The sequence below is a fragment of the Scyliorhinus torazame genome, chromosome 2 (assembly GCF_047496885.1).
Source record: "Scyliorhinus torazame isolate Kashiwa2021f chromosome 2, sScyTor2.1, whole genome shotgun sequence".
In the NCBI taxonomy this organism is placed as follows: Eukaryota; Metazoa; Chordata; class Chondrichthyes; order Carcharhiniformes; family Scyliorhinidae; genus Scyliorhinus; species Scyliorhinus torazame.
Genome location: NC_092708.1, coordinates 117359369 through 117381845, shown reverse-complemented (window position 1 = coordinate 117381845; position 22477 = coordinate 117359369). Strand labels below are relative to the sequence as shown.

At 41.4% G+C, this 22477-nt stretch overlaps 1 protein-coding gene across 9 annotated transcripts in view; it reads right to left on the bottom strand.

The window, feature by feature from the left end:
• The window catches only part of fastkd1 (FAST kinase domains 1), a 65877-nt gene that overhangs the window by 9697 nt on the left and 33703 nt on the right, over positions 1-22477 (bottom strand). For 5 of the 9 annotated variants that reach the window (XM_072475881.1, XM_072475882.1, XM_072475880.1 and 2 more), the window contains 7 exons: positions 22346-22477; positions 18070-18556; positions 9537-9651; positions 7134-7262; positions 5508-5639; positions 4083-4196; positions 3526-3670 (listed from right to left, as the gene is read on the bottom strand). In XM_072475881.1, coding sequence (XP_072331982.1) covers positions 3526-3670; positions 4083-4196; positions 5508-5639; positions 7134-7262; positions 9537-9651; positions 18070-18556; positions 22346-22477 — 1254 coding nt within the window. Of the gene's footprint in view, positions 1-3525; positions 3671-4082; positions 4197-4852; positions 5018-5507; positions 5640-7133; positions 7263-9536; positions 9652-18069; positions 18557-22345 lie in introns of those variants that run through there. The other 4 variants (XM_072475883.1, XM_072475886.1, XR_011934998.1 and 1 more) reach the window with 4 other exon arrangements.

Below are 22477 nucleotides of genomic sequence, written 5' to 3'. Positions count from 1 at the left end.
AAATTTCAGAACCTGCCATGGAGGGATTCGAACCCGATTCCCAGAGCACTATCCTTGGTCTCAGGATTACTAGTCCAGCTACAATACTACTACGCCACCCGTGTCCCCTATTGGGGAGGGGGGGGGGGGGGGGGGGGGCGGAGGAGGGCAAAAGGCTTTTTGTACTTCTCGCACGTGCACCGGGGGTACTCCCGGATTGATATCTTTGTTTTATACAAGGCATTGTTGGCGGTTGTGGTTGGATTGGAGTATTCGCCGGTTGTGGTTTCTGCCACGCACCGTATTGGGTGGATTTGCAAGTGGTGCAGGGGAGGCGCAACAGCTGCAGTGGAGGTTGGATGTGGGGTTACTGGCAGACAAGGGAGTCTGTGAAAGGGTGAGGGTGGCCATCAAAAACTTTGTGGAGCTGAATAATATGGGGAAGATTTCTGCCTCCACGTTGTGGGAGGCGCTGGAGGTGGTGGTAAGGGGGAATTTATATCGATTCGGGCACACAGGGAGAGAGCGGAGCCGTCTGAGAGGCTGAGGTTGGCTCGGAGGATGGACTGGAGATATTCGGTGGCCTGAGGAAGTTATTTAAGAGGCAGAGGCTCCAGATGCAGTTTGGGCTGGTGTCCACAGGAAAGGTGATGGGTCAACTATGTAGAGCCAGAGGGGCGGTTTATGTGTATGGAGAGAAAGAGAGTAGATGCTTGCGCATCAGTTGAGGAAGCAGGCAGCGGCGAGAGAGACCGGAAGGGTGAGGGATGAGAGGGGCACAATGGTATCAGAGCCAGAGGGGGTGAATGGGGTTTTTGAGACCTTCTATCGGAGGTTGTATAGCTCGGAGCCTCTGGTGGGGATGAGGGGGTGACACAATATTTGGACGGGTTCGAGTTCCTGAGGGTTAAGGAGTTGAAGGTTCAGGGATTGGAGGTCCCGATTGAGCAGAGGGAGGTGATGGATTACGTGGGAGTGATACAGCGGGGAAGGATGGGTTCCCAGCCGGGATTTTAGTGGGTCCCCTGCTAGTTGGGATGTAAATGAGTCGATGGTGAGGGGGAGCTCCCCCCCCATGCTGTCGCAGGCCTCTATATTGCCCATTTTAAAGAAGGACAAAGACCCGGAGCAGTGTGGAGCATAACCCCCAGTCTCACTGTTAAATACAGACGCAAAGTTGTTGGCGGAGGTGAGGGCATCACAGATGGAGAATTTGCGTGCTGTAGCAAGTTTAATTTTTGGGGGTTTCTGTATTTGAAAGGGGTAACGACTTTAGTTTGGTCTAATGCATGAATGATAATGGGGGTTTGCGACATGAAAGCAAACAAGGCTTAAAAGGAAAACAAGATGGTTGCCTAGCGACCTAGGATAGAAAGAACTTTTGAGTTAGCTGTAAACTAGATCCAGGAGAATCTGGACAGCTCAAGGGATCCACAGAAAGCAGACTTCCCAAAAGAACAAAGGAAAGTCCAGAAAACCTGTCTCAGGAAGTTAAATTAAAGGAACAAAGAACAAGAAGTGGAACAAGGTCCTGTTCAGGAGAATCCAACTAAAAAGTAGAGAAAATGCCCCAAGTTAAAGAGACCGCTGCAAGAACCTGATTTAACGTCAGCTAGGTAAGAAGCTAGATGCCCACCAGACGTTTGGTGACATCTTAGTACAGCCTGTGAAGCAGTAGTGTTCTGATGGCATGGCTAGGTACTGGAGAGATTGTGTGGAAAATGGAAGGCATGTGGCAACCCATGGCAGAGGAATACTGAAAGGAGAGATTGAAATCCTTGGTGAAGGTATCCAAAAGAAAACGTTTTGTGGAAGTCAGAGTTCCAGTGCCAACTGGTTCAGTGTGATAAGCATGTGTGTGGGGGGGGGGGGGGGGGGGGGGGATAGGAGAGAGAGAAAGAAGTTGATGAGAAAGTTGTATTGGGTGGCATCTGCTACTTAGTTTCAGTATGTGGTGTAATGTGGCGTGTCTGACCACAGTTGGCCTGTTGGTTTACATTGACTGTGTACTTACTGAGAACATTAGAGTACAAGATTTATTTTGTAACTTGTGTTATCCGTTCAAATCAGTGTACATCTGTAAAGATATAGGTGACGTGATGTATTTTATAGTTGATCTTTTCTTGTTTAATAAAGTTTTTTTTGTTAGAGGTTCATTAACAATCCTGCTACTCAACATCGCTAGACAAAAATATAAAAGATATTTTCTATCGAGCCAGGCCCGCTCTGGGATCGGTCTATCCAGTTGTAACATCAGCTGGGATCGTAAGAAGTGATACAAATGTTCACACCAAACAAATAATATGGGCCATTTACCGTTCTTGTTTGAATTAAAAAATAAAGATTTAAAAATACATGTGTAAACATGGGACAGTTTCTGGAATAGAGTAAAATTTAATATCAACTAAAGCTACAACTGCTTCACAGGCTGTCACTAAGATGTCACCAAACATCTGGTGGTTTAACCTATTTTCTTGCATTGTTATGAGACAGTCTCGATTTAAAAAAAAGTAATTGTGACAAATTGTCATTCAGGTTTTATGTGAAAGTTTTACATGAGATAAAGGAAGAAAAGTTAACGTGGCCAGAAGGAGTGTACCTGCATCTATATAACACCATTATCATGGTAACATCCCAAGGCAATCCACAGAAGCGTATTCAGATAAAATAATTTACATCCATCGTAAAAAAAAGGTAAAATTAGGACAGCTAACCAAAAGCTTGGTCAACATGGTAGGTTTTACCTTTGCAAAAGGTTAAATAACATAACTATGAAATAATAATATGGGGCGAATACAGATGCTTTGGCATAGATACTTCCAATAACTGCCCCAGTATTTCTTGGATTTGCTGCTGGAGCAGACTGGCTTAAAATAAATCATTTACATTAAAAAGCCTCTTACAAACTTATGAATTAGGAGGAGTAGGTCATTCGACCTCCAGAGCTTGCACAGCATTTTGATAAGATATTTGTGACAAAGAACTCTATTTTAAAGTAAAGAGAAAAACAATTCAGCAGTCATTCCATGGAGAACTAACCTTATTATATCACAGATTGGAGCATAGTGCTGAAAGAGGCTGTACAGAAATGACCATACATAAAGTCACACAATTCTGGCTATGTACTAGTTTGATTAGTTAAGATAGGAGCAGGCAGAATTCAAAAGTTTTAAATATTAATCAAGTACAATCTCATTAAAAGTGCAGGTTAAGGCAGCACGGTGGTGCAGTGGGTTAGCCCTGTTGCCTCACGGTGCCGAGGTCCTAGGTTCGATCACTGTCCGTGTGGAGTTGGCACATTCTCCCCGTGTTTGCGGGGGTTTCGCCCCCACAACCCAAAGATGTGCAGGCTAGTTGGATTGGCCACACTAAATTGCCCCTCAATTGGAAAAAATGAATTGGGCCCTCTTAAGTTTTTTTTAAAAAGCGCAGGTTATATCTTGATAAGATGATCTATCTGCAGATATTTTGAAAAGTACGGTTTCAAATTTCATAACTATTTCAAGAATATCTTTAAGAGAATACACAAACTGACTGCGCACAAACCTTTGTGCCCCTGGTGGTAGCTGTTTCTCTCCAATAAATTTGTTGTCTGGTTCCCAAGGCATTTTTTCTTTTTTAGACAGTAGCATAGTACTCTGATCCACAAAAGGAAGAGGTTTTTGGTGTTTGTCAAGGACACATTCAAAGTCTGTAAGAGATAATTTAGCAATTTCAATCTAAACATATTTAATGCGGGCAAATCACCAGCAACTTGGAGCATTGCAATATGAAAATACTTGTCAGTCTCAACTGTCATATTAAGTATTACAATCTTAGACATTAATGTTGCACTCAAAAGGAAGTCTCTGCTTAGTTACTGAATCGAAAGAATAATTAGACTTAAAAGATCTCATATAAAAATAAAATGTTCTCAACCAACAAACCCTTACATCAAAATGCAAGAACACATATAATCCAGAAATCAGTGAGAATAGAGGAGATCACTGGAATTAGCAAGAACAGAAATTAATTGAAACAAGACATTTAAATTACCTTTCCTTCAAAAGGCAGAATACAATGATCATAACTAAAGGACTTTGCAAAAGGTTAAAAAGACATACCTATGAAATAATAATATGGGGTGAATACAGAGGCTTTGGCATAGATACTTCCTCCCAATAACTGCCCCAGTATTTCTTGGATTTGCTGCTGGAGCGGACTGAGAGAGATATTGCCTTTAAAATAAATCATTTACATTACAAAGTAACAATGCGTTGTACTTATAAATTGGCATATTTGAATGCATAGTATAAATAATGTATAAATTCAATACACCAGATGAGGTTAAAAATACAAGATAAAACAAAAGGATGGCACAGTCCCCCACCACTTACAACACCCATTGTTATGGCAGGTGACTGTCTATATTGAGTTATTAACAGTAATCTTTTACCTCACAATATAAATGATCGCTGCTCCACCTCAGAGTAAAATTGATGGAGAGGTCAAGTTTGCTGAATCAACCTAAGTGTGGTTACTACAACCACTTAAGAAGCACCAATCAGCAAAAAATTCAATCCAATTTTCACTCCAGGGCAAAGTTTTACTGACATGTTGAGAACACTTCACTGGAATTTTAAACCCCAATTATGTAATAAAATAAAACTTCTGAAAGCCTATGTTGTTCGGATATTCGAACATTCTATTTATTTAACTTGAATGCTAAACATGGATTGCAACAGGTAATGAAATATGGCAAGGGATCACATCACACATAGTTTAGAAGACAACTCTATCCATTTGGGGTCTCTTCTTAAACCATAACATCATACAAACCCAATTGTATTAAAGCAGACCTGGACATTCTAGTCACACATGCTATGACACCTACCCATATTATCTGATTGGAAACATCGCTCCTACATGCGTTCCTGCTAAATAATCTGATGTTCAGTTCTGTGCCTGCCCCCGGTGCCTTGGTTATGCGTCAAACATCGGCTGCACTGCTGTTATGCTCACTATGACATATTTCAATTATTTTCCCAGTAATTTGCCACTGGAAGATCAGAAAGCACAACAATTACATTTATGGAATCTGTTGCTAATGTTGCCATGCTGCAAATTTTCAGTATGTTTATTATGTGAACTGTAGGAGTACCATAAAAAAAGGGACTTATAACTGCAATCTTGCAACCCAATAGTTGTGTTGTTTAAACAGGTGTAGAAAATCTGGCAACCATTGTTTTGAGTTTGCCCTGTTCTGCAGCACAAGTATGATTAATGATATTTCCATGAGACAAAGTTTCTTATTTTGGGCTAACTACTGGATATTTGGCAGCCTTTATCCCTCAAGGGATGAAGAGGATAAGTAAGTACTGGATATTTGGCTCTTGCACAGTTCATGCAGCCAGACATAATCTATCCAAAAGGCCCTAATTATTAGCTTTTCATGCCATGGCAGTACAGATCGAGAAGAGGGGAATAAAAACTGAGGAAGAAGAAAAAGGTTCAAAAATATAGTTCTACTCACTACAGCAATCACCAACCTTTATTTAGCAACTGCTGGCAATAACGGTCATGAAACCAAGGGGTCTGGAATTCCGGACACTCCAGACAGGCAGCTCTGTTCAGCTCCATTAAACGTAACCGGATCCGCATGTTCAGAGCACTGGGCAATGCTAGCATTAGAAACAAGTTATTATAATAGATTACAGCAGTTTCTTTTTCCACCAATTTTTCCTTCTTCAGAAGATGATCATTTGGCATCTTATGCAAAAGAACATTCTTCACTGGGATGGGAAGCTATTTGACTACAAGACTGATAAAATCCTCACACAAAGGCCACATGCAGACTCAGATGAAGTTAACAGATAACATCAGCTGTGGGTCTGTTCTTTCCAATACCCAGGAGCAACAAGGAAAATTGTTGTACCATTACAATGGAGATTATCCAATAATATCAAAGGAGACCTTCTAATTGCTTAATCAGTTGATCTGACAGTAGGTACATGAATCCTAAAATCACCTTTAAGACATAAGGCCTGAAGATTAAAATGAAGCAAACTGCAGCAGATGAATGCATTTGAGAGTGCAAAACCCAATAGTATCCCAGTGCTGGATGTTTACAAAACGAGCAATCCAACTGTCTCAAAAAATGATAAGCAGAAGAGATTTTGGCTGCTGGGCAAAATAATAAGATAACACTAGAGTAATTCAGGTTATGAATGACATTCCTTTCCCTATTCCCAAGATATAGGTTTGCCAGAAAAGGCCAAAATTAATTACCCGGTCATTGTTGCCTCGTGAAGGTGCTGGTAATCTTTCGGATACAACTTAGTGATTTGCTTGGCCACTTCAGAGGGTAGTTAAGAGTCTACTAATTTAAAAAAAAAAAATTAATTTAGAGTACCCAATTATTTTTTTCCAATTAAGGGGTAATTTAGCGTGGCCAATCTACCTAAGCAACACATCTTTGGGTTGTGGGGGTGAGATCCATGCAGACACGGGAGAATGTGCAAACACCACATGGACAGTGACCCAGGGCCGGGATTCGAACCCGTGCCCTCAGCGCCGTAATCCCAGTGCTAACCAATGCGCTACGTGCTGCCCACGGGTCAACTTATGTTGGTGTGTGACCATAGTCCCATATAGGCCAGGCTGGTTAAAGAAGACAGGTTTCATTCCCAACAGTGGGAATTAAATTTGCCTCATTTTAAGTCAATGTTGCATTATGCAGTGATAATTTATGCCCAAAGGTCAATCCTTTTGTTTTTCAAAATATTTAATTAAGATTGATATATTAGAATTAATTTGGGTACTCTAAATTTAATTTTTTTCAAAGTTTGATGTATTAGAAATTTACCCTCAACCCAATTATAACAGAGTCAATCTCAGGCTTGTCCCACATGTGGAAAAAAACTCTGGAGTGACATCCAAAATGCAGGAAATCGAAAGTTGGTAATTAATGCTTTAAATCCCATCTGAAAAATAAAACTAATCAAAATATCTGTTTGTTCAAAGGCAGGTGTTCTTTGTTTCTAAAATTATATTGTAGAGGGAGGGTGTGGGGGGTGAAAATTGCACAACAATATCATTTAGAGTGTAAGGATAGATGAATACAGATACCGTTAAAATCTATATGTGCCAAAACTTAAATGATAAAAGAAACTTACTATCCAGTTGCGAGTCCAACTTCGCTAGGAAATCGACACGAAAAATTGTCTTTATTATATCTTCAGGAAAGTAGCCTGCAAGAGCTAGTGAGTAAGCAAATAGCACCAGAAGATGAGGGTCACATAAATCTAGGTAAAGAAAAAAAAGTTACATTTATATAGCACATTTCAAGATCTCTGGGTGTCCCAAAGCACTTTACACCTAATCAAGTACTTACAAAATGTAATCACTGTCATAATGTAGGCAAAAATAAATCCATTATATCATTGAATAATCTAAATCAGTACAATGAAGATATGAAATATGTTAAATTTAAAAAAATATTATAGATAAATGATTTTGCATTCCTGTGATTACCATTAGTCTTAAACAAGACTAATGTTATAAATCTTGAACCCAATTGGTATTTTTGCATTACAGCACTTATCTGTATGTTAAGAGTAATGTTAAAAAATCATCATAGTCCCAGATGACCCTAGGCTGCATTCACCTTTTGAGGGGGGAGAGCTGACTGGTGGTGATTTAACCCAAGAATCACCACACCTCAAGCAAGGGGCAAGGTTGAGAAGACAGGCCTTCACGAATAACTTCAGCTGTACGGGAATTGAACTCACGCTGATGGCCTCACTTTGTATCCTGAACCAGCTGTTTAGCCAACTGAGCTAAACTGTGTTAAAGATCATCAAAATTCAAATTTAAACTCAGTTTTCCGCACCTTCCTGGGCATAGGGTGGATTTTCCAAATTTCTACCAATACTACTTAGACATACACTATCCAAAATAATTCTACAAAATGCTTCACCCTTGAAGATGTGACAGACATTATTGCTCCTCACATTGAGTAATTAAGTAAAAACTGAGGAAAGTGAGAGCCAATCTGGATCCCTACTGTAATTATTAACGTCAAGCTACACATGAAAATATAGTTGCTTATGGTAATTGTTATCTTAGAACTGATAACTAGAAATGTTAATTATATAAATTCGGAAACTTAATTGAGAATACAAAATTATTAAACAGCTTATACTCCCACATTGACAAGTAGATCGATCCATCACCACATTAATAAGTAGATCCAATACAAAAAATAACAAATAAGGCACTGGTCTTAATGTTTCAAAAAGGACAGGAATTCCAAAATTTATCTTGGTTTACTGATTCGCTGTCCTCATAAATCTTTATTCCAGCATTCCCAATCATCTGCAAAGTTAGGTCTACCATTAAATGCAGTAGGCAACTAGCTGAGTGGGTTTAGCTAATAGTTGTCAGAAATTAGTCCAGACAAATTTTTCTACCAATTTGCAATATAGCAGAGTGCTCAAGACACCACAAGTCTTCCAATTCCGCAGGTGTTGTTTAAATAGACTGAGAAAGAATGAGCAGAAGACAGACATTTGGCTGTCAACCAACTATTGTAATTAAAAAATCCAATATTATGACATTACCACTGTAGTTCAGTTTTACATGATTATAGGCGAGTTCAAAAGTTTACACAATTATATAATTTTGTCATGTATTCAAATCACTTGAGTATCAAGAATAATTCTTTGTTTGCATACAAGAAGTCAAACAACTCGTTGACTTTAGTATTTGTGGACATTATTTGTTGCATTCCCAGAAATACTGTTGGATTAAACAATTATAGGGGGGGGTCCTTTAAAATATTAGCTAAAATGATTCTTGAAAATTACTGAATTTGTAGAGATATGAGTAAGTTACAATCATTTGAATACGATCCATGACTGTCTCAAATGTGTATAATGTACTACAAGTACTGGTATGAAGGTACATTCAATAAGCTTAAAACAATCTCGTAACTGAGACAAGACGTGAGGTAGGGAGTTTGAACGTGGGACAAAAGTCGTGGGACAGTCAATTAATTAATTTGGAGTAATTGATTAATGTCTAATTAATTAATCGCCTGTTAAGTGACTGACACTTTCCTGAACGAATCAAGGGGGTCACAGCTGAGAATTCGAACCAATGAAACTAAGTAAGGGGCTAAACCCAGATTGGATTTTGTTTATTGTCACGTGTACCAAGGTACAGTGAAAAGTATTTTTCTGCGAGCAGTTCAACAGATCATTAAGATAAGGATTCCCTCAAGAATGTGATCTGCTTAACTGATTAGCAGAGAAATTATAGCCGTCGGAGAATCCTTGAAGCATTGGTAAAAGTTACTTTTAAAGGCTTGGTTGAAATGACTTTTAATTTTGTAAATCTGAAGTCACTTTTATCTTGAAGTTTTTTGCTTCCACTCGGAGTCTCAAGGACATTTCGAGAGACACAGGAAAAAAGCATTCATTCCGTGTGAATGTACCAAACTGTGTACTTGAAGAAATAAATATTACTGACTTATCGATGAGCGAGAGACAAGGCAGAGAATGCCATACAATACTCACTCAAATAAGGCCTGATACGCTGTATGCAGGATTCAAAAAACTCTTCAGCTTGTGGAGGATCATAATTCAGGATAGTGAATGGAAGCAGCACTGCATAAATGGCTGTATAATGGATCTAAATTATTAAAAGAAAGTCACCATCATATTGTTCTTGTCAAAAATATTTTAGCCACAGACAGTTCCATAAATCTACAACATTTCAGCAAAGTCAGATTACCTTGTCTTCCCATTTCCCTATATTATTGTTCAAAGAATACTCCAATTCCTTTTTAAATATCTCAATACAGACATGGTCCAGGAAATGTAAGTATAGATTAAATGAAAATCAAGTTAAGTAAATTTTATCCATTTTTCTGTCCTGATTTTGTCCTGAGTTTGACATTTCATGGAAAGTGGTTGCAAGTTATAGATCATAAGTTCATAAGATATAGCAGAATTAGGCCATTCGGCCCATTGAGTCTGCTCCGCCATTTTATCATGGCTGATAGCTGATATATTTCTCATCTGCTTCCTACAATGTTACAGGCCAAGAACTGGATTGTGAAATCAGCCAGAGCATCTCTTCCCTTGACCTGGGAACGAGAGTAGGCAATTTAACCCCACCAGCCTAACACCCTCAATGTGATCATGGCTGATCCCATCATGGCCTCAACTCCACTGTCCTGCCCATTCCCCATAACCCTTCAACCCATTACCAATTAAAAATGTATCTAACTCCTCCTTAAATTTACTCACTGTCCCTGCATCCACCGCATTCTGGGGTAGCGAATTCCACGGTTTATACTGTGCCCCACAGTAGACTACTGTTTGGGGACCTATAGATTACTCCTATCAAGGACTTCTTCCCTTTGTTATTTCTACCCAGACTGGTTTGATATCTTGATCTCCAGTGCTTATGTCATTTCTCATTATAGCACTGATCCCTTTCCTCACCAGCAGGACTACGCCACCTCCTTTTCTTTAACCCTATCTTTCTGAAATACTGTGTACCCTTGGATATTCAATTCCCAGACCTGGTCTCCCTGTAACCACTTTTCAGTAATCCTCACCAAGTCATAACCTTTTGTTTCTACTTGTGCCGTTAGCCCATTAACTTTGTTACAAATGCCTCTTGCATTTAGATGCAAAGCTTTAAAATTTGTTTTGTTCTATAATTCCTTGGTGCCTAAAGACAATCACCTGTTCTGTCCCTCAAGTTTTATTTTCTGGTAACAATCCACCACATTGCTAACCTGCACTCTTACCTCCTCCTTTAAATTGGGTTTTCTATTTTCCCTACATCTGATCTGCCACCCCCCCACCCCAATTTAATTTAAAGCTCCATCTACAGCCCTAGTTACCCGATTCACATCATCGCCCTATTCTTCATATGCAAACCTAGAAACTATTTGGTCAAACAGTTTTGTGTAGAATTAGTACAAATTCAGGAATAATGCTTCACATTAATTAAAGTTTGGAATTACAGAATCAGAGGAACTACAGCATAGGAACAGGCCATTTTGGCTTATTGTCCTCAGTCCTGACTTGTTAACTTTATTCTAGTCCCACCTCCATGCCCATTCCTAGAGTCATAGAGCTTTATAGCACAGAAAGAAGCCTTTGTGCTCATCGTGTCTGCACTGCCATCAAGCACCCATCTATTTTAATCATATTTTCCAGCACTTGGTCTGTACCCTTGTAATGCTATGGTGTGAGGGCTCCCGCCTCTACCCCCCTTTCAGACAGTGAGTTCCAGGTTCCCACCGCCCTCTGGGTGAAAAGGTTTTTCCTCAGTCCCTCTAAATCTCCTGCCCCTTGATCGTCAATCCATGTTATTGACCCCTCTACTAGGAGGAAAAGTTTTTTCCTATTTATCCTATGTCCCTCATAATTTTTTCAATTAGTTTTAATAGTCTTGCTTTTCAAATAATTATCCAATTATCTTAAATAATGTTATATAGACTCTTCCACAATGGTTGCTTGTGGTCAAGTATTTATTAATCTAACAATCCTCAAGTGTGAAAAACAGCTAACCTCCCTCGCCTGCAAGTGGAAAGCAGGTAAATGCTGATAGTTTATTCCAGCACTCAATTATTTATTTGTATAATTTGCAGAAGGCGAGTGTTCCCTCATACACGCATCAATATAAAGTCTGCTTTTTACTTCTGGTAAAGTTTTGTCTCAATTCAGGATTTAGCACTGAAAAGATCATGTGATGACTTCCAGTAGCGGTATATAGAAAGATCGCACATTGAATGGCTCCTGCTCGAGGCTTTATTTTTTACAATTTAATGCTCGGTCCCAGGAGCAATTTTTGGTTAAATAAGTGCAGGAAGACATAAGGAAGAAAGATGTCCAAAACCCAAAGGAAAGCTGCCATGAAGAAGGGGGCGAATGAAGGCTCACCGTTGAGTGGAAGGATCAGCTCAGCAAGTGGAAGGATGGCAGAGGTTGAGTCGCTGGGTGGGGCCGCACTGTTCACGGCAGAAAAGATGACCAAGGTGATGGTTGTGGAACTTGAAAAACAGTTCACAAAGCACACGGAGGTGATGAGGAAGGAGATGATGGCAGCGTTGAAGGTGCTGATGGAGGAGGCGATTGCCCCAGTGAAGGCGGCGATGTCGGAGACATCGGCCGAGGTGCGGGAGCAGGGCGAGAAACTGAAGGGAGTGGAAGAGGCCTTGTTGCAACACAATGATCAGCTCACCTCGATGGGTGAGGAGCTGAAGAGGGTGGTGGAGGCCAACAAGGGTCTGGGGAGCCAAAGTGGAGGACCTGGAAAACAGATCTAGGCGGCAAAATTGGAGGATCGTGGGCCTGCCTGAAGGGGTGGAGGGCCCGAGGCCAACGGAGTATTTTGCCAAGATGTTGGCGGAGCTGTTGGGGGAGGGGGAAGATCCCTCTCGGTACGAACTGGATTGGGCTCATAGGGCGTGGAGGCCTAAACGAAAACAAATGAGCCGCCAGGAGCAGTGATTACTTGTTTCCGTAGGTACTGCGTGAAGGATAATAATAATAGCTTATTGTCACAAGTAGGCTTCAATGAAGTTACTGTGAAAAGCCCCTAGTCACTACAGAGACCCAGTTTAATTCCCTTGACTCTATGGAAGGTGAAGTCTCAGCTGAAGGGGAAGAAGGAAGGGTTTCACAATTCATGGGGGCTGTTTATTATACACCTCCGAGAATTGGTTGCCATTGAACACTAAGGGTATTGTTGACTTTGGTTACACTGTTTACGGATTGTTAATTTGTGTTCTTTTTTTAACCTGGAATGTATGGGTGGATGTTTTGGTCTGTATATTGGGGCGGGGGCAGTTTGTGTGTGGGGATTGTTATTTTTTGTATTGTTTTTTTTTCTTTGATTGTTTATTGTTGAAAATGAGGAGAATAAAAAGATTTTTTTTAAGAAGATCATTTGGTGTGAAGCTACAGGGCTAGGACTGGCAAGTGGCTTTCTTTTATTATAATTAGCATCATGTGTAGGATAATAGCTGGTGTATATTAATCTTCATTATGTGAACTGCGCTGTCGGTGTGCATACACAATATTCCATAGAAGACGTGGAACCCACCTCTTCATTCACCTGGTGAGGAGCTGCGCTCCGAAAGTTAGTGATTCGAAACAAACCTGTTGGACTTTAACCTGGTGTTGCAAGACTTATTATTATTGAATCATATCTTGGAGCACTTGGAGTTTCGGCGGGAGCGGAGTGCAGGGGCTGCCGGTGGGTGAGTATTTAGGTTTGAAACACTTACCTGGTCCCGTTTCTGTTCCTCTTTGCTGTTGAATTTTTAAAAAAAAATTATTTCTTAAGGCGGGAACCGGAAGTTCGACCCGCGGACTTCTGGGAAGGTTTCCCCCCCTCCCCTCACCAATAAATTCTGGTGGAGAGGAAACCCGAGACACTACACGTGTAGTGTCTCCCACCCGCCCTCCTCCTCGAACCTAATAATAAAACCCATTGGTGTGAGGTAAGTACCATATTATAGTATTATTATTATTTTTTATTAAATTTATTTATTTGTTAGCCTGATCTTGTTTGAAAGTTAGAGGGATGGCAGGGAAGGGAGTGCAATGTTCCTCCTGCAGGATGTTTGAGGTGAGGGATGCCGTTAGTGTCCCTGCTGATTTTCCCTGCAGGAAGTGCAGCCATCTCCAGCTCCTCCAAGACCGAGTTAGGGAACTGGAGCTGGAGTTGGAAGAACTTCGGATCATTCGGGAGGCAGAGGGGGTCATAGATAGCAGCTTCAGGGAATTAGTTACATCAAAGATTGTAGATAGATGGGTAACTGTAAGAGGGACTGGGAAGAAGCAGTCAGTGCAGGGATCCCCTGCGGTCGTTCCCCTGAGAAACAAGTATACCGCTTTGGATACTTGTTGGGGGGGGGGGGGGGGGGGGGAAGAGGGGGGGGGGAGACTTACCAGGGGTAAGCCATGGGGTACGGGCCTCTGGCACGGAGTCTGTCCCTGTTGCTCAGAAGGGAAGGGGGGAGAGGAGCAGAGCATTAGTAATTGGGGACTCGATAGTCAGGGGCACAGACAGGAGATTTTGTGGGAGCGAGAGAGACTCACGTTTGGTATGTTGCCTCCCAGGTGCAAGGGTACGTGATGTCTCGGATCGTGTTTTCCGGGTCCTTAAGGGGGAGGGGGAGCAGCCCTAAGTCGTGGTCCACATTGGCACTAACGACATAGGTAGGAAAGGGGACAAGGATGTCAGGCAGGCTTTCAGGGAGCTAGGATGGAAGCTCAGAACTAGAACAAACAGAGTTGTTCTCTCTGGGTTGTTGCCCGTGCCACGTGATAATGAGATGAGGAATAGGGAGAGAGAGCAATTAAACACGTGGCTACAGGGATGGTGCAGGCGGGAGGGATTCAGATTTCTAGATAACTGGGGCTCTTTCTGGGGAAGGTGGGACCTCTACAGACAGGATGGTCTACATCTGAACCGGAGGGGCACAAATATCCTGTGGGGGGGGGGGGGGGGGGGGGGGGGGGGGGGGGAGAGAGAGAGAAAGAGATTTGTTAGTGCTCTTTGGGGGGGGGGGGGGGTTTAAACTAATGCAGCAGGGGCATGGGAACCTGGATTGTAGTTTTAGGGTACGGGAGAATGAGAGTATAGAGGTCAGGAGCACAGATTTGACGTCGCAGGAGGGGGCCAGTGTTAAGGTAGGTGGTTTGAAGTGTGTCTACTTCAATGCCAGGAGTATACGAAATAAGGTAGGGGAACTGGCAGCATGGGTTGGTACCTGGCACTTCGATGTTGTGGCCATTTCGGAGACATGGATAGAGCAGGGACAGGAATGGATGTTGCAGGTTCCGGGGTTTAGGTTTTTTAGTAAGCTCAGAGGAGGAGGCAAAAGAGGGGGAGGTGTGGCGCTGCTAGTCAAGAGCAGTATTACGGTGGTGGAGAGGATGCTAGATGGGGACTCATCTTCCGAGGTAGTATGGGCTGAGGTTAGAAACAGGAAAGGAGAGGTCACCCGAGGTCACCCTGTTGGGAGTTTTCTATAGGCTTTAAACTGAGGGGTAATAGATATAGGACAGAGGTCAGAGGTAGGTTCTTTACGCATAGAGTGGTGAGGCCGTGGAATGCCCTACCTGCAACAGTAGTGAACTCACCAACATTGAGGGCATTTAAAAGTTTATTGGATAAGCATATGGATGAAAATGGCATAGTGTAGGTTAGATGGCTTTTGTTTCGGTGCAACATCGTGGGCCGAAGGGCCTGTACTGCGCTGTATCGTTCTATGTTCTATATCGCACAGGAGGACATTTGGCCCATTGTGCTTTAGACCTGCATAAGTCTATATCCAATTTTGCGTTGAAAGTTGCTGAACCTTCCTTCTTCATGTTTTCAAGTAGTAGATTCCAGATCATAGCAACTCACTGAATACATATACTGAATATATATTAAATTATTTTAATAATTTTGTGTAATATTAAAATTCAAAAAAGCTACAATTGGAGGTCTGCTAATTTGAAGCGTGAACATGGCTAGATACAAGTGTTTCTGGATGATTTGAGCGTCTAGGACAAATACCTTTGCAAAACGTGTCACCAGCCTCACCTACTCAAGGTCAAAGGTTACATGGCTCAACGAACAACAAGGAACAGCAGGGAATACTTGGTCATCTATATGAAGTAGAGGAAAGGGTTTTTGAAACACATGTTCCAAGAGATGGTCACCTCACAGGCTGAGATCGTGATAAGGGTTTATGACAGAAAGCAATCAAGATTGGAAAAGAAGTAGGAAGCAGTGCAGGGGTCCCGTGGTCACAGTTTTACCAATTAAACTGTTAGATTAAACAGTAAATTCAGGCGAAGGCCATGGTACAATGGAAATAATGGTTTCAGGGATGGAGAAAAGTGATCAAAAATAGAGTGCAGAATCAATGATAATGAGAAAATTGATGTACAGAAGATTAAACTGTAACTTTTTCAACCACAAATGCAAGTACCAAATAGCTTTTGTACCATAAGGTCAGGGTTAGGGCCATATCAAAGCACATACAGAAGTCCTTGCAAGAAGACCAGTTGGAAACTATAGTTCACATTGCAACCAACATGGAGAAAAATGGGTTGCAGGTCCATGAACAATAAAGTTCCATTAGTTAGGAAGTACATTAAAATATGGTGACTAGGGACTTTTCACAGTAACTTCATTGCAGTGTTAATGTAAGCCCTGCCCACTGGGCTTGACCCGCCCCGTCCCATTGTTACCATCGAGCCCCTCCCATCCACTTCCTCTTGAAAACACCTCACCCAGTATCGGTCCCCTCCCCCAGCTTTTCACACCCCCTAAGCACATCGAAACCTGTTCTACCAGGCTCTGATGGTCGCAGCCCCCCCCCCCCCGGTTCACGGTCCAGCTTGAACTAGCCAGTGTGGAGGAGGCCTCACTCCCCTCCAATCCCCTCCCCCCTGCCTGGTCCCAGGAAAATAAAGAAACCCCCTTCAACACACAAGTAGAGTCTCATAGCTGGCAGCCTCATGATTACTACCAGTGCTACATATTAGCCAGTACAACAGATAGATTAGGGAGCCAAGTATATGGCTTGCGATGTAGAAGGGAAATCAGACTTCAGAGGCATTAGTCAGTTCTGGAACAGAGTGAACTGTATTGCCAGGTCAGTTTACATCACAACAAAGCAGGGACCAGAGAATTTAATTCGGTGCATTAGTGTGCATATTCGGGGATGGGAGTTGCAAACTTAAATGGGTATGGCAAAAAGAATGGGGAGAACAGGAGTGTAGAATTGGCAACTTGGCAGGGCAGTAAATCACATGCACCTAGACAAGAAAAGTAAAAAGGTTAAGAACCACAGGCTTGTATAGCTCAGTGGGCTAGACAGCTGGTTTGTGATGCAGAACAGCTGAGAATTCTGAATCTCCCTCTGTGTACCCGAACAGGCATTGGAATGTGATGATTAGGGACTTTTCACAGTAACTTCATTACAGTGTTAATGTAAGCCTACTTGGGACAATAAAGATTATTATTAAGGCTAAGGGCAGCACGGTGGCGCAGTGGGTTAGCACTGTGGCCTCACGGCGTTCGATCCCGGCTCTGGGTCACTGTCCATGTGGAGTTTGCACATTCTCCCCATGTTGGGATGGGTTTCGTCCCCACAACCCAAAAGATGTGTAGGATAGGTGGATTGGCCACGCTAAATTGCCCCTTAATTGGAAAAAAAATGAATTGGGTACTCTAAATTTTAAAAAAAATTATTATTATGGCTAAACAGAACAAATAGTAAAAGCAACATAAAACATGGACCTGCTAAGCAAGGAAAGAGTGATCATTAATGCATACAGTATGTGAAACAAAATTAGGAATTAGGATTACTGATTCAAATAGTCGTACTGAAATTTGATTACAATTGAGTCAGGATTAGCAAATAAAGACATTGGTGGGAACTTTGTGGTTATTCATGCTGGCGGGACAGCACATCCCCAGTCTCACGATGATGAGGAATGCATTCATAGAACATACAGTGCAGAAGGAGGCCATTTGGCCCATTGAGTCTGCACCGACCCACTTAAGCCCTCATTTCCACCCTATCCCCATAACCCAACAGTCCCTCCTAACCTTTTTGGTCACGAAGGGCAATTTATCATTCAATTTATTATTCAGTGGGAACCTTGTTGACAATGGCGGGAGCACTAAATCCCACCACTGGCCAATGGCGGGACACCTCCACAAAATGCATGGCAGGTTGCGCGTAAAATCTCACCCACTGTGCAGAAATCTTTGAGGATGAAGAAGTCATAGCAATGTTACAGAACAGAACTTTAACTTCGCCAGAAGCATAAAACAGATTACCCATTAATATGCCCTGACAATAATTCTCTTTTCAATTTAAAACAATGAAAATAAAAATAAAAATAAAACAGGTTGTGTAACAGGTAGCTGATTCTTTCCAGCCAGTTTAAACCCCCTACAAAGTTGAAAGTTTCACCTTTGGATAGCATTATAGTTTACAGGTATACTTAAAAGGTGGTCAAAGGGGAGGAACAATAAGGCTTTTTCCTATATAATATACTAACTTTTACATACCTTGTTGATGTGTTCAAGCGTGACAGATGCTATTTGATCCAGCAGACCAGAATGCAAGCAATTTGTTTTGGCTAAAAATAGTGCAAATTCTGGGACATTGGACCCAGTCATCTGACAGATCAGTCGTTCAAACGTTGCCATTGTTTCTTCAGCAAGTACTTCTTCAAACCATTCTCCAGAGATGTATTTTAGTTCTTCCAGCAGCAGGTCCATACGGTCTGCCTTCTGCAGTCTCTCCAAACCACATTCATTTAGCCGTTGTAGTAGCTTCATATGCACTGCTGATGTGCCAGATTGGTACGAGGAGCCTATTCGTACCCACTTGGTGATGGCAATGGCCAGTGCATTCAAGTCACTTAAATTACACTGGGCCAAGACAGCATCAATTCGTGCAAGGATCAAGTGGTCAATTCGTAGAGAGGGAAGGAGGGAGAGAACCCGAGTTAACATGGACACCTCATAGGGGACAACACTGCGATGAAGATAACTGAAGTGGATGGGAATTAAGGGGTGGGAGCAAAGAGAACCATGACAAAATTAGTATTTAGAAGTGCTTAATCTGCTGGTAACTCTCCACTATGCAACACATCTGATAGGAATAAGACTTAGACCACACTTTAGTTAAATATGAATGAACTGCAACTCAGGTTGGCAAGTTCAAAACAAAATAGCTCTAAAAGGTTTACGAAGAGCTCAACAATGTAGTTATACTAACAAGAACGGAAGCAATTCAGGAACCAAAGAGAAGACGCTGGAAAATCTCAGCAGATCTGGCAGCATCTGTAGGGAGAGAAATGAGCTAACATTTTGATTCAGGAATCTTGGAATATCGGCATTGTCGTCCATGCAATGTACAAAACAGCTCAGTGTTGCACATGCAGAGATGACTAACCTATAATTTTTATACTTCAGGTGTGACTTCCACGGGGCGACACGAGGCGCAGTGATTAGCACTGGGACTACCGTGCTGAGGATCCAGGTTCGAATCCCGGCCCTGGGTCACTGTCTGTGTGGAGTTTGCACATTCTCCCCATGCCTATGTGGGTTTCACCCCCACAACCTAAAAATGTGCTGGTTAGGGGGATTGGCCACACTAAATTGCCCCTTAATTGGAAAAAAACTAATTGGGTACTCTAAATTTATTTTTAAAAAGTGTGATTTCACATTGCCATTACGAAAGGAAGAAAATATTAGATGCATTGCCTTACATGTGAATTTCCACTGCAATGAAGCCCAAAGCGTGATATCTTGTAAAAAACCTGAGTATTCAAGATTAATCTTCAGTGACAGAATTCACAGCTCAGAAGTAGGTTTGACAAAGAGTCATCGGACTTGAAACGTTAGCTCTTTTCTCTCCCTACAGATGCTGCCAGACCTGCTGAGATTTTCCAGCATTTTCTCTTTCGTTTCAGAAGTAGGTTATTTGGTTCAAATAGTCTCAGCCAGTATTTAGGCTCTACACAAGCCTCTACCCAGCCTACTGAATGTAACCATGAATGTAAACAATCCCATGGCCCTACTATATCGAGAAAGGCAGGGGAGCTATCCCAATATCCTGGCCAATAATTTATCCCTCAATCAACATTACAAAAACAGATTACCTGGTCATCATCACATACACTATGTAAAAGTCTTCCATTCTTATAACCTGATCAACATATCCTTCTTGGATCTAGTAGTTTTATAATAATCATCTTTATTAGCGTCACAGTTGGCTTACATTAATACTGCAATGAAGTTACTGTGAAAATCCCCTAGTTCCACACTCCAGCGCCTGTTCGGGTACACTGAGGGAGAATTCAGAATGTCAAATTCACCCAACAAGCACGCCTTTCGCGACTGGTGGGAGGAGTCCGGAGTACCCGGAGGAAACCCACACAGACATGGGGAGAATGTGTTGACTCCGCACAGACAGTGGCCCAAGCTGGGAATCGGACCCGATTTAGCTGTATCCGTTGTCTCTATTAGTCTCTACTTTAATGTTACAACTTAGTTATTTAGTTATTCCTAGTCATTTATTTAGATTAAGAACAGCTGAGGTTAAAAACACCGAACCAAGTTAACACCCCATCAGTTTTGATATATCCCAATTTATTTTTACATTAGCTTCTTAGCTAGATTGTGGTTTTCTATGTAGATTGTGGTTTTCATGTCAAAAGGTTCGCTGAAAGTTCATAATTAACTAAATGTAACTATATTAATGAGTAATACTATCCATCTATAATGTGTTCAAGGAAGCTGGAGTGGCTCGTCAATTAGAACCACCCACTTCTAAATCCATGTTGATTGCTTATTAAGTTATTGATATTCTGTAGGCCCTCAGAATAGATTAAATTACTTTATTCTGTATTGGGGCAGGGGAGGTGGTAATGTAGTTATATTGTTACTGAACTAGTAGTCCAGAAACCCAGGGTAATGCTCTGGAGATCCCTGGATTTGAATCCCATCACTGCAGGTAGTGAATTTTGAATTCAATAAAAATCTGGATTTAAAAGTCTAATGATGACCATGAAACCATTGGCAATTGTCATGAAAATCCACTGGTTTCGCTAATATCTTTTCGGGAAGGGAATCTGTCATCTTTACCTGGACTGGCCTACATGTGAATCCAGGCCCACAGCAATGTGATTGACTCTTAAATGCTCTCTGAAATAACCTGGTAAGCCACTCAGTTCAAGGACAATTAGGGATGAGCAATAAATGTTGGCCCAGCCAATGATGCCCACATCCTGTGAATGGATAAACAAAAAAATAACTAATGGACTTGTGGTTGTTTGGGTCAGATATGATATCCCTTTTTAAAACACAGATAACTTGGAAACTATTCTACCGCAAATCTGGGAATGACAATAATTGCAACACTGTCCGAATTGCTGAAAACCACTTTGCATACTTTACACATAACCATCTCTTTCAATGGATGCCAGGGGCCACTTATTAGCACAGTGGTGTTCATAGTATAGGCCAGGGACCACGTGGAGCTCTTTTTCTTTTTAGATGCAGCTGAAGGACTGAGAGATGCACATGTTCCTAGAACTCCATTCTCAGTTTACAGTTTACCAACTCTGGGAATGTAGGGTATCTAATCGATGTCACTGGAAGATCAAAGTGATTGTATATCCCAAGAAAACCCACATGGGGGCAGCAGAACAGTGCAAGTGTTATAAGTACAATGGGAAACAATTAGTTCACATGCTGGTCACCGCTTTCAAAACATTGCAGGTTTAAATTGGGTTCCTTAGCCAACAACTCCATTCTCCTCCCTGGCGATTGGTGGAAGCTATACCAGACCTTTCATAATCTTGGCATCCAATTCGCCCTCACGCTGAGCTTTGGCTCTCATCGATCAATAATCTCTGGCTCTGGAATATCCTCCATAATTCTCTCTATTCTCCTTTAAGATACGCCAGAAAAACCATCTCTTCACCAATTCCAATCACCTTTAGTAGCTCGGTGCCTCGAGTTGTTTTAGGTGGTATGTAAATGCAAGTTTTGCCAGTAGCAAATTTTACATATTAAGTTGGATACATGATTACAGTTTGAAGTACAGCTGTTTTTTGTTGAAACAGTAGGACCATATAGTAAATAGGAGGGGGGGGGGGGGGAGGGGCATTCCATTCATCCTTTGACTACGTTGTGAATACCTTCACTATTCTACGCAAATTTATTTCACCCATTAATCAACTCTTTACTTGAAGAAAAACTTTCTGAAATCAGACCAGAATTTGCTTCATTTACAAGATTATGAATGCTGCAAACATGGGTTAACATGAAATAGTACTTTGGGCCAAACTTATCAAAAGCAAATAACTTACTTTATTTGTTGGGGCAATTTTTGAAGGTACCAAATTTTGTTTTTCCTGACTGCTACATGATTTGCACTGAGTTTCTGGAAAAATACTGAGTACTTGTTGCAAAGCGTATAAAATCTTAGTTACCAAAACAGCACATTGTTTTCAGTAAAGTGTAGCATAAACTATTCAATACTATTGTTGATTAATGTTTAATAACAAAGGTCAGCTGAAACTTCTAGTAGCATTAAATTTATTCAGAAAATGCAGTGCTCTGTATTTCAATAAACTTAAATTCTATATTTCACCAATTTTAGAAAATTTACAGAAAATTTGCTTTGTATGTGTTCCGAAAGAAAACTACACAGAATAATTTGAAGTTACTAGGACGCATTTTTGGCTATCCAAAGTACACTAAAGTGCAACATGATAACAATATTTCTGTGACAAGTAATTATGATCAGTTTTCCCACTAAATATTTTACCTTACTAACAGTCGTCTCAGTTCTGCACATAACTCTGGATTTTGACAGCGAAGCGATAACAATGCCTGTGTTATCCTTGCAATATCCACTGGCTTGTATAGATCCAATTGCTTGTGCAAAGTTAATGCAATT